Here is a 13,804-nt window from a genome sequence, read left to right as displayed (position 1 = left end):
AAAGCAATAAATATTTATTATTGTTTATATGAAAATGATATGTCCAGACTGCACTTTTAGATTGTTACCTAAAATAGTGGCAGTGCACAGAAGCATTAAACAGAACATTTTAACTACAAGAAGGATGATAAATTGAGGGTCAACAAGAACATTAGTGCTCTCCGGCTAATGCAGAACATTACTTCACTGGGAAAGCTGTGCTTTCCTTTAAGCCAGTTTTGAGTCAACTTAATCTCTTTGGTTCAAACCATCTGTGGCCCTGTGAAACTAATGGCAACATTGAGAGCTATCAGGTTTCGGCTACATCTCACCCTAAGGGGTGTTTGTGCTTAAACTGTAGTATAGAGAGATGAAGGCCTGCGGAAGCTCTGAATTATAAATAATGAGTAAACAGTGTTTCCTATATACGAACTGTTTACACTCTGCGGGGGTGTCATATTGACTTTAGTCTTCATAAGGATAACAGTGGTTTCCAGTGGGTGGTCTTTCTGACCTGCTCTGTAGAAAACCGACCTTGTATTCACAATTAGAACTCATGTTTAATCAACAGTCTTTTCATCACGTCCAATTACATAAAACTTTGGCACATTTAAAATGTGTGTGGTAAACCTTGTTTAAATTATACATTTATTTTAGCTGCAATAAATCATTTTTACTGAATATTTTCCATTGTTTATCAGATAAAATACAATTAATTTAATATGTTGAATAAACAAATATAAAATGTAACACATACCAAATAAACATTGTTTAAAATGCTTTCAAAAAAGGAGCAGGTAATTTATTTTTTTAAACTCTAAGAATTTGCACTCCAGCCTCTCAGATGGCGCAGTGGTAAAAACACGCTGGAACCAGATGCATACGGCATGCTGCCCACATGTCGGAGGGGGTGTGGGTTAGCTTCGTTCTCCTCAATCACACTGTATATATAAAGAATTTGCACTCCTAAAAATACCCAAATGTTTAAAATTAGGCTAAATGCAGAACACCTTTCTTTTTCACCTTTAAATTATTTGAGCTGAGCAAGCCTCTATGCTGCTAGAGGCCCTTAAGAGAAGCTCTTCATTTATTTCCATGTCTTTGGTCAAAAATAAATTATTAGTTTTTTAAATTGCATTACATTGTCTTTCTAAAAAAAAATCGTCCACTCTTATGACACTCCTTGTTGCAGTTTTGCAAGTGGAATTGTCTATTCTTGCTAGATACTAAATTAGTTGCTTGACAGTTTGTGGTCATCATTTGATTCATGCTGCACCATACATACAGGCTGGACATTTTAACAAGAGACACATCTGGAGTGCAGGCAAGCCAGTCAAGCACATGCACTTTGAGTCCTGGCATCGCCCTGCTAAAACAATCGCGAACTTCCTGGGAAAAGACATCGCCTTTATGGCAGCATGTGTCTCTCTAAAATCCCAATATACACCTATGCATCAACTGTATCTTCCCCTTCAAGTTGTGCAACAGTATGGGGGGCTTTTTAAAATTCTTCACATATTCTCTACTGGGGTCAGGTCAGAACTGCAGACAGACCATAGCTTTATAGAGTGAATCTGGTGCAATAAATGTGAGGCTTACTTTTCAGAGGAATACTATCCCACTAGTAAAGAATGCAGGTGGTTTAGTGATAATGTGGTGAATGTGGGGATGATTTTCTGCTGCAGATACTGGCAGAAGTCTTGAGTGTGTGACTGGCATCAATAGATTCACAGAAGTACCATAGCATTTTGAGGAGGAATGTTTTGCCTTCTGAGGTGGTGATAACTGGACTTTCCAGCCAGATAATAATTCCAAGCACACTTTCAAGAATCAGTCCTGGAATATCCTGATAATCCATTTCAGTCCCCAGATTTGAATCCCATAGAAAATATTTGGTGGGATTTAAAGAAAGTAGTTACAGCACAGAAGCCATCAAACCTCAATGAGCTGGAAGTTTTTACACAAAAAGAATAGACAAAGAATTCTCAAGATAGGTGTTAGAAGCTTAGACTTATTAGAGTTTACCAAGGCAAAAGGATATTCCACCAAGTACTGAGGCTGGGGTTGAATAATAGTGCACATGTGCACATTGACATTTATCAAGTGAATTAGATGTTTTTCATTTAAATTCGAAATTGTCTTACCAACTTATCAAAATTACTAGTATTAGTGCTTTTTTCTGTGTACTGGGACTTTTTTATATTATTATTCAATTCTATACACATCACCAAAATAACTTTAAGGGTAAGGGAAGAGCAATATCTCTGATCGAAACTGATGATTAAAAAAAGAGTAAAAGTTACACATATGTTTCTCTAACAGCATTTTTATATGTTATTACATTTTTAGGCTAACAATGCTTTTACACTTCAAATGAGTTTATTACAGTTTGCCTCTGGATGACTTACCATTAAACAACCACACACATCTCAATTAAATTACAAGTTAAACTGCACTTACTTTAGTGACATCATGGACTGACTTCATCACATAAAGAAGCATATTTTACACATATCAGTCTCTATTCATCGTTTATTTACTTGTAGAATAATTCTATGTATTTATATATGCAGTACATTGAAACTTTAATTCAACTTAAAAGTATTTTTACGATTAAAGGTTTACTATGTGTAAAAATATTTTATTATAAGCAAAAAATACCAACATGCCTAGGAACCCTGATATGAAAAAAACTCATTTATCTAACTGCATGTAAACTTGCCTCAATTGGGGAAAATTTCAATATCAGAGTTTCAGATTATATTAATAATGGGCAAATATACTATATTAATAATAATACTAATAATGGGTAAATTAAATATCAAGTGTGACTGGTTTAACAGTCACATTAATAATGGGTAAATATATTATATTAATAATAATATTAATAATGGGTAAATTAAATATCAAGTGTGACTGGTTGAACAGAGCATAAGACATAACCATTTGTTTATTTGCTGTCTTTTCCTATTCATGTTTGTCTTATTAAAAGATAAATTTGGCGTTAGCACTGTTATTACTAATTTCTCCCCAAACCTGTCTTTATGAATGATTCCTTTTGGCTGCTCCTGTTAGGGGTCGCCACAGCAGATAATTCGACCTCATATTTGATTTATTATATTTTTTGTGCTGGATGTCCTTCCTGATTCACCCTCTTATTTATCCAAGTTTGCACTGATATGTCCAGCCCCAACCCCCAATGACCAGGTTCACATAATGCCATGCACCTTCTGTATTTTTGAGCTCAGCCCAGAATAAACCCCTCAGAATGATCTCAGGCACTTAGCATTACACCACACAAGCTCACCAAGTCTCTCTCTCTCTCTATATATATATACAGTGTATCACAAAAGTGAGTACACCCCTCACATTTCTGCAGATATTTAAGTATATCTTTTCATGGGACAACACTGACAAAATGACACTTTGACACAATGAAAAGTAGTCTGTGTGCAGCTTATATAACAGTGTAAATTTATTCTTCCCTCAAAATAACTCAATATACAGCCATTAATGTCTAAACCACCGGCAACAAAAGTGAGTACACCCCTTAGTGAAAGTTCCTGAAGTGTCAATATTTTGTGTGGCCACCATTATTTCCCAGAACTGCCTTAACTCTCCTGGGCATGGACTTTACCAGAGCTTCACAGGTTGCCACTGGAATGCTTTTTCACTCCTCCATGACGACATCACGGAGCTGGCGGATATTCGAGACTTTACGCTCCTCCACCTTCCGCTTGAGGATGCCCCAAAGATGTTCTATTGGGTTTAGGTCTGGAGACATGCATGGCCAGTCCATCACCTTTACCCTCAGCCTCTTCAATAAAGCAGTGGTCGTCTTAGAGGTGTGTTTGGGGTCATTATCATGCTGGAACACTGCCCTGCGACCCAGTTTCCGGAGGGAGGGGATCATGCTCTGCTTCAGTATTTCACAGTACATATTGGAGTTCATGTGTCCCTCAATGAAATGTAACTCCCCAACACCTGCTGCACTCATGCAGCCCCAGACCATGGCATTCCCACCACCATGCTTGACTGTAGGCATGACACACTTATCTTTGTACTCCTCACCTGATTGCCGCCACACATGCTTGAGACCATCTGAACCAAACAAATTAATCTTGGTCTCATCAGACCATAGGACATGGTTCCAGTAATCCATGTCCTTTGTTGACATGTCTTCAGCAAACTGTTTGCGGGCTTTCTTGTGTAGAGACTTCAGAAGAGGCTTCCTTCTGGGGTGACAGCCATGCAGACCAATTTGATGTAGTGTGCGGCGTATGGTCTGAGCACTGACAGGCTGACCCCCCACCTTTTCAATCTCTGCAGCAATGCTGACAGCACTCCTGCGCCTATCTTTCAAAGACAGCAGTTGGATGTGACGCCGAGCACGTGCACTCAGCTTCTTTGGACGACCAACGTGAGGTCTGTTTTGAGTGGACCCTGCTCTTTTAAAACGCTGGATGATCTTGGCCACTGTGCTGCAGCTCAGTTTCAGGGTGTTGGCAATCTTCTTGTAGCCTTGGCCATCTTCATGTAGCGCAACAATTCGTCTTTTAAGATCCTCAGAGAGTTCTTTGCCATGAGGTGCCATGTTGGAACTTTCAGTGACCAGTATGAGAGAGTGTGAGAGCTGTACTACTAAATTGAACACACCTGCTCCCTATGCACACCTGAGACCTAGTAACATTAACAAATCACATGACATTTTGGAGGGAAAATGACAAGCAGTGCTCAATTTGGACATTTAGGGGTGTAGTTTCTTAGGGGTGTACTCACTTTTGTTGCCGGTGGTTTAGACATTAATGGCTGTATATTGAGTTATTTTGAGGGAAGAATAAATTTACACTGTTATATAAGCTGCACACAGACTACTTTTCATTGTGTCAAAGTGTCATTTTGTCAGTGTTGTCCCATGAAAAGATATACTTAAATATCTGCAGAAATGTGAGGGGTGTACTCACTTTTGTGATACACTGTATATAGATATATACATATATATATTTATATACAGTGAGGGAAATAAATATTTGATCCCCTGCTGATTTTGTAAGTTTACCCCCTTTGGAGTTGATGCCAAAGAGCTCAATTTTGGTCTCATCTGACCATATCACATTCTCCCAAGCTTTCTCTGAATCATTCAGGTGTTCATTGGCAAACTTTAGATGGGCCTGTACATGAGCCTTCTTGAGCAGAGGGACTTTGCGGGCACTGCAGGATCTCAATCCATTACGGCGAAGTGCGTTACTAATGGTTTTCTTGGTGACTGTGCTCCCAGCTCCCTTGAGATCATTGACAAGCTCCTCCCATGTAATTCTGGACTGACCTCACCTTTCTCAGAATCATTCTTACCCCACCAGGTGAGATCTTGCATGGAGCACCAGAGTGAGGGTGATTGACTGTGATCTTGTATTTCTTTCATTTTCGAATGATCGCACCAACAGTGGTCTCTTTCTTACCAAGCTTCTTGCTGATGGTCTTGTAGCCCATTCCAGCCTTGTGCAGGTCTACAATCTTGTCCCTGACGTCCTTTGATAGCTCTTTGGTCTTGCCCAGGGTGGTCGAGAGATTTGAACGGAAGAAACTGATTCTGTGACAGGAGTCTTTTATACAGGGACAGGACTAATTTGTGTGCCTCATGGGCACATAACCGGTCTGTGGGGGTCAGAATTCTTGCTGGTTGGTAGGGGATCAAATACTTATTTCCCTTAATTAAATACAAATTAATTTATAACTTTTATTTAATGTTTTTTTTCTGGATTTTTTGTTGATATTCTGTCTCTCTCTGTTAAAATAAACCTTCCATAAAAATTATAGACTGTTCAAGACTTTGTAAGGGGGTAAACTTACAAAATCAGCAGGGGATCAAATACTTATTTCCCCCACTGTATATATATATATATACTGTATATATATATCAGAATAATTAAAATAGTCAATCCAAAAGTTGGAATCTGTCTTCATGTTTACAACATATGTACAATCATATTGTTTCAACACACTTCAGTATGTAAGGGTTGGAAAACACTTTCATATTCCTTTAAACAGACAGCTTGTCAAATAGTTAAAAAAAATATGGGGGAAAAGGTCAAAACTAAGTTTAGAGTAAAGTGTGTCAGATGTGCTTGGAAAATACTCAGCCGTGCACTCAAGAAGACTTTAGTATTGGATGGAAACAGTACAGTATTACAGTATTATCAAAGCAGATGGCAAAATAAATAATAACAAGAGACAGCTATTTCCAATAACTTATTTCTTGTTAAATAATCAACAAATCTGTAAGTATGTGCAACAGACTTTTAGGAATTGTTTCCTTCTAAAGCTCTTTTTCCTACGATATCAGAAATATCTGTCTCTGCTTAGAGAAGGCTTAGCTGTGCTGGATTGGGCAAAACAATAAGAAATGATAAGGAATGATAAGAAAATAAATAAAACATCTCTGTCAACACAGACATTAGAAATACGTCTTTAGTTGAGATTCAGCGTACATGGAGAGTAAACTGGCTCAATTAATATCCCTGTACCATCAAGGAACTGAAGTGATTTAACTGGATTATTTCAAGTCATGAAAATGTCAGCTTACCTTGATAATGGGCACTGAAGCCTCTGTATCGATGGTTGCCATCAGTTACAAAGTGTAGTCTCAGCCAGTTCTTGTTGCTGACAATAGGAGATGGCATGTTCATTCCAGATAACCTAGAGGAAACAAGAAATCTTTAGCTTGTTACAGTTCAACTTATCAGCAAAAAGATACTCCTTAACTCTTCGAGACCGCTCTTACACATGCAGATCACACTGTTATACTGAAGTCTAAACCACTGTCCCGGACACAGGTATAAAAAATCAGGGCTCACAGACAATCAGTCTGCTGTAAAAATGTATTATGCCTGTGACAATTTGTTAGAAAAGGATTAATTGGGTGCACAAGAGGCAGGAAACACGGGGAATATAGCAATCAACAGTTCATTATGGGTATTTCAATAACCATCTCCAGTGTTAATAGCATGGGTCACTACACAAAATTGACTCAAACAGAGGTCAAACTTGGAGAGCATCTTAACTACAAAAAACTATACTACAATTAAACTGCACATTAGAGAAGGTAAAAATGAATTAAAAATAAAATAAGGGTTTAAGTAATGGGTTTCAGTATTGTGGGGTAACCTCAACTATGCCACTATGGGAACTGCACCACAAAAGAATAAATAACACCATGTTAAATATAAATAATTACTTAGCATTACCAATTCAATCACCTAGCACCTGTCTTTTTTTCACCAGTCATTAGTATAGTTCCCAAGAAGGACATTAACAAAAATAAGACAGTTTATGGTAACTGAAAAGGTTTTGGTAAAAGTTGTTAACTGATTACTTGTCTTTTATTGTTTTATGACATTAATGAAATAAAACAAATAAAATTATGATATAAATATGCAAAGCTGACTACTGACCAGAGGTACCTGAAATTACTACTGTATTTTTTATATTTACTAAATTTCTAAACTTCTACTACTACTACTAATAATAATGATAATAATAACAATAATAATAATTATATTAAAACCCCACATCAGAAAAGTTTGGAACAGTATGAAAAAAAAAAAATGAAAAAAAAAAAAATAATAATATATATATATATATATATATAATAGTACATTTTCATCAAAAATCATATCATCAGCATAACAATTTAAAGTTGTGGGAAATAAAAAAAGTCCAGTGTTTGGCTATAAAGTCATGTTTAAAGAACCACAACATGATGTATGAATGTTCCACATATAACAAATTTATAACAGGTTCACAGTTGATTTATCAGGAACCACGATTTTGGACAGAGGTCACACTAATATCTTGCCACCTTCCTCTTACTCCACTACCCAGTACCTCCTACCTTTATCCGGTTTTACCAATGTCTGACTGGCGATGTCATTTAAAGCACATGGCCACATAAATCACTCTTTAATAGCCTACACTTGCTGGAGTGCCGCCATATCATTACCGTTATCACTCTAGCAGTGGGAGAACACCCAAGCAATAGAATGGACAATTGCTGTTTGGGAATGGTGAGAGCAAGCCTAGTCACATTAGGATTTACTGCTGTGTTTAAAATCGTTTTTGTGCAGAGGGAAGGCAGGTGTCAAAACAACTAATAAAACTTCACCAAGAAACGGATTCAGATATGGATTATACATTTTGCACCATTACCATTAATGAAGGTTGGCATTAGTAGTAACTAGTATACCCATAGTATCAAGTGATGCCATTTAAACTAAATAGTTCTGCCTTTTTAACTCCTTAACCTTGGACCAGTTAATGCACCTCCACCTGTCACATCACTTGTTGAATGCAAAATCTTCAGAAATAGTAACTACATAGACATAGACTTTAATAGCAACTACATAGACATAGACTTTAATAGCATTCACTCTCCTGAAAAGACTTTCACAAAATTTTGTAGTGCATCTCTTAAAATGTGCCCATTATGTTGAAAAAGACAATTCAAAATAGAATAAAATAGAATGCCTTTATTTGTCGTATATACATATATAGATGTACCAGGCACGTGCACAGACATTTTTGGGGGCAGGTGCTCAAGCCAAAAAAAAGCACCCATCGCCAAAATTGTTAATAAAATAATAATAATTAAAAAACCACAGTAGGATATTTAACTTATATATTTATTTTGTTAACACAATCAATACACATCTAATCAAATAAATCAAATTATCAAATTGCATAAATAAATGAAAAACAGGCAAAACAAGGCCATATTGTGCACGCTTTTTAATAACCAAACATCTGATACATCTGCCTCATTTGCTTTACTGGTAGATGGCCTAATCCAGGATAAAAGAGAGCTGCTTGTTGTGTGACTATGTTATGTTATGTTTATATGTGCTGGTGTGCTGTTGGGGCTTTTTTTTCGTGTTATCACACTGTGCTCCTAAGAGAGCACAATCTGGTTGCTGGGTTTTTTTTTTATCCCCTTCTCCCCCCAATGTGTTATTATTTCCTGTTTCTTATCTTAAAAAGCATTTCACTGCTAGTTGTACTTGTATGACTATGTATGTGACAATAAATTGAATTGAATTGAATTGAATTGAATTCATTTAGATCAGGTGGTGGGTCCAAAGCCACTCAAACACTAAGCGCAATGCGATACACCTTGGACAGTGTGGCAACTCATTACAGATCATCACACACACCCACCTTATTAATTTGCTTACTGTTTTTAGACAGTACAAAGGAAACCAGAGTAACGAAGAATTCCATGCAGATGTCAGAAGAACACATCATTCAGTTACTAAAGGCAAAGTTTTACCAAGCTACCTATCTACTGGCCTGGTCATGACAGGTTTATAAATGCAAAATTCAGCATATGATTTAACACAAGCTTTTGGAGCAAATGAAATCAGAGAAAAAAATCACACCCACGAGCAATAGGACAACTGCTCTGCTGTGCTAAACTTGAAAGTGACTATGCTTTAAAGTTAATAACTAATTCCAGTTGGAACACAGTGAAAGAGCATAACATTACAGTATAAAAGCTGATAATAATCCTTATATCAAATATTACAAAACCTGACAAATTATGTAATGAAAATGTAGCGACATGATTTGTAATCAGTCAGAATTCTAAATTAGATGATTTTTTTTTACAATGAGTGATTGTTAATGAGAGATGTTAGTTTAGCTTGCTAACTACTACTCAAACAGGGAATACACATTGCCAGTTTTGTCAAGATTCAGCAGGGTCCTAACTGCTACTGCATCCTTTGATACAGGGAACGATACATTCTCATCCTGCTGGCCTGGCCTTTCTGATAAAGCTCCATGCCATTTGCTGATATGTAAGTCAAGAAAACCTTTAAAGAGTTGCAGAATCAAGAAAATATAGGATGAGGAACAGAACAGGAATACTGTTAACAGGGAGTTACATTTTGAAACTTTTTTATTATTATTATTTCTAACTTTGGTTTTTGGTCAAATAAACATGATCATTTATATTAAAATATTGTGAAAAAGATTACCATTGCATCTTTTTTATGGTTTATTTCACACACAGTTTCCATCATTTCAGTTTTGTCAACAGAATTTCTGTAGTTTGAACATAATTGGTAGCAACTGTCTTGCTGTTACTGTCTGTGGTGTTGCCACCACACCACAAGCACAGACAGTAATAGCAAAGACGATCACAACCAATCATGTTTATTTTTTTACAACTGTCAAACTAGCATTTTAGCATTCCACTGTGAATACTTAAATAATTTACATTCATTATTTCTGTTTATAAACCAAATATTTTATACAAAAAAAGTATTTTAAATCACTACTGGTACAGACAAAAAGTGTGACGTTAGAAACGTACTGGACGTGAAGTCAAATCTTGTTTGCAATAAACCAATCAAACAAGAACAGTTTGAATAGCTCAACACAACTAATATAACGTGGTTTCTCCAAATTCAACATCAGATGCCACTTTTAATGGCCACTGCAGTCTTAAAATTATTTAAAAAAAATCTTTCATAAAAGTGCACAGTTGCAAATCAAGCACACCTGATGTGACTAATCAAGGGCTTTATCAATTGCATCAATCGTGCATGAGATCACATCAAATAACTGGACTTGCTAGGGGTTTTTTAACTGATGTTTGATTGCATGTTGGAAATATGGTTAAGTTAAGAGAGTTGTCCAAAAAGTCAAGAGAAGAAATAAGGAAAAGGATACAAAAAATACAGCAAAGGCACTGAATGTTCTTTGAGATACAGCTGGAAGCATAGTTCACAAGTTCAAAGTCTAAGGAACACTGGCTACGCTATCTAGGCATGGCAGACAGAGGAAGCTATGACTGGCTGTCATCAGGTTTTTAAGGAGGCAGTGGTCAAAAACCCCTAAGTGACTGCAAAAAAGCCTCCAGCAAGGCAGCAGGCACTGAGGTTTTAGTTTGTATAGTAAGGTGCATACTAAACGCTAAAGGTCTCCTTTCCCTAACTTCAAGACATACACCTCGACTGACCTAAAAGCACAAGAAAAGTCTGCTCCAATATGCTTAAAACTATATAAATAAGCCACAAATTTGGGGATTCTGTTCTGTGGAGTGTTGAAACAAAATTGCTTACAGTAAAGCATGGTGGTGGCTCAGTGATGCTCTGGGGCTGCTTTGCTTCCAGTGGCACAGAAAACCTGCAGCATGTGGAGAGTAAGATGGATTCAATCAAGTATCAAGAAATCCCAAGAGAAAACGTCATGCTGAAGCTTGGGCATCATTGGAACTTCCAACAGGACAGGGGTCCCAAGCATACCCCAAAGTCCACCAAGGCTTGGTTTCAGACACAAATCCAAGTATTATTGAACTGGATGCCCATGAATGGGCTAAGATTCCTGCTGCCAGAATCTGGTTTCTCGCTATGCATTACATTTGCAGCAGGTCATAACAGCAAAGGGTGCTAAAGACACTTGTCAAAAAATTGGTTGAATAATTCTGAGACTGCAGTAGTGATTAAAAGTGGCATGTGTTGTATTTGGAGAAACCACTTGTTATACTAGTTGTGTTGAGCTATTTGAATTGTTCTTGTTTAATTGGTTTATTGCAAACAGCTGTAATGTAAGTTAGTAACATTTTTGCTTTTAAACCTAATTTGCAATAGGGGTTGAATTGTTTGATTGCAGCTGTACATACTTTCTGACAAGGATGGTGTATTATTTATACTTTTATTTGCCATGTGTAGATGCTCTAACATAATTTGCCACACTTTTTTAAAGATGTTTAGAAAATGTTTGTCTTAGCTTGGCTGGTCACAGTGTATTATTGGACTCTTACCTTACTGTGAAATGTTTTCAAAAATGAAATATTCTATAAACATTTTTCATTCTTAATTTGCCTTAAACCTTAATTTATAAGAAGATTGCTAACACCCTGAAACTGAGCTACAGCATGGTGGCCAAGGTCATACAGCGGTTTTCCAGGACAGGTTCCACTCGGAACAGGCTTCGCCAGGGTCGACCAAAGAAGTTGAGTCCACGTGTTCGGCGTCATATCCAGAGGTTGGCTTTAAAAAATAAACACATGAACGCTGCCAGCATTGCTGCAGAGGTTGAAGACGTGGGAGGTCAGCCTGTCAGTGCTCAGACCATACGCCGCACACTGCATCAACTCGGTCTGCATGGTCGTCATCCCAGAAGGAAGCTGACGCACAAGAAAGCCCGCAAACAGTTTGCTGAAGACAAGCAGTCCAAGAACATGGATTACTGGAATGCCCTGTGGTCTGACGAGACCAAGATAAACTTGTTTGGCTCAGATGGTGTCCAGCATGTGTGGCGGCGCCCTGGTGAGAAGTACCAAGACAACTGTATCTTGCCTACAGTCAAGCATGGTGGTGGTAGCATCATGGTCTTGGGCTGCATGAGTGTTGCTGGCACTGGGGAGCTGCAGTTCATTGAGGGAAACATGAATTCCAACATGTACTGTGACATTCTGAAACAGAGCATGATCCCCTCCCTTCGAAAACTGGGCCTCATGGCAGTTTTCCAACAGGATAACGACCCCAAACACAACCTCCAAGATGACAGCTGCCTTGCTGAGGAAGCTGAAGGTAAAGGTGATGGACTAAACCCAATTGAGCACCTGTGGCGCATCCTCAAGTGGAAGGTGGAGGAGTTCAAGGTGTCTAACATCCACCAGCTCCGTGATGTCATCATGGAGGAGTGGAAGAGGATTCCAGTAGCAACCTGTGCAGCTCTGGTGAATTCCATGCCCAGGAGGGTTAAGGCAGTGCTGGATAATAATGGTGGTCACACAAAATATTGACACTTTGGGCACAATTTGGACATGTTCACTGTGGGGTGTACTCACTTATGTTGCCAGCTATTTAGACATTAATGGCTGTGTGTTGAGTTATTTTCAGAAGACAGTAAATCTACACTGCTATACAAGCTGTACACTGACTACTCTAAGTTATATCCAAGTTTCATGTCTATAGTGTTGTCCCATGAAAAGATATAATGAAATATTTGCAGAAATGTGAGGGATGTACTCACTTTTGTGATACACTGTATATATATATATGTATATACCGTATATATATATATATATATATATATATATATATATACTGTATATACACACACACACACACACACACAGTAATCCCTCCTCGATCGCGGGGGTTGCGTTCCAGAACCCTTCGCGAAAGGTGAAAATCCGTGAAGTAAAAACATTTGTTTATATGGTTATTTTTATAACCCGATTCCATCGGCTTTAGCATTTAGCATCTTGTTATTAAAACCAATAGATTGAGGTAGCACAGCATGCTAACGTCAATATAACATCTCTCTTCATGTAACGAGTACGGTTACATTTCTTGACAAGCCCGAACTTGCAAATAAAAACACTCGGTACAAGTTAAAAATCAGTAATATTTTATTTACGTTTGAAAAGAACTCCATTCGTTTGTCCGTACCGTCAGCCATGTTTATTTTTCTGCGAGAGAGGAGCACCTGACCCGCAATTAATTCTGGGATTGTCTTGATCACTAAGGAAGCGTCGGATGCTCACTCGTTTTTGAGTGAAAATAACATTGAAACGTTAAGAAGTGAGGATATTAAGGCATCTAGGATTTGGAACAACATCCTAATCGGGAGCGCGCACAGGATGACGTAAAATGTGTCTATGTAGAGAGAGAGCTAGCTTTTCAAACACACCCCTTGTCTGCAGAAATCCGTGAACCAGCGAAAAATCCGCGATTTATATTTAGACATGCTTGCAAATAAAATCCGCGATACAGTGAAGCCACAAAAGTCGAAGCGCGATATAGCGAGGGATTAC

General features: G+C 37.7%; 1 protein-coding gene across 1 annotated transcript in view; it reads right to left on the bottom strand.

Annotated features, from left to right (window-relative positions):
• Positions 1–13,804, bottom strand: part of csmd3b (CUB and Sushi multiple domains 3b) — a 538,328-nt gene that overhangs the window by 267,382 nt on the left and 257,142 nt on the right. The window contains exon 6 of the mRNA XM_063013213.1: positions 6,563–6,675. Coding sequence (XP_062869283.1) covers positions 6,563–6,675 — 113 coding nt within the window. The remainder of the gene's footprint in view (positions 1–6,562; positions 6,676–13,804) is intronic.

This window comes from Trichomycterus rosablanca, chromosome 2, assembly GCF_030014385.1.
Source record: "Trichomycterus rosablanca isolate fTriRos1 chromosome 2, fTriRos1.hap1, whole genome shotgun sequence".
NCBI classification, from domain to species: Eukaryota; Metazoa; Chordata; class Actinopteri; order Siluriformes; family Trichomycteridae; genus Trichomycterus; species Trichomycterus rosablanca.
The sequence above is the reverse complement of the archived record's forward strand: the minus strand, read 5'-3'. Positions and strand labels throughout refer to the sequence as shown.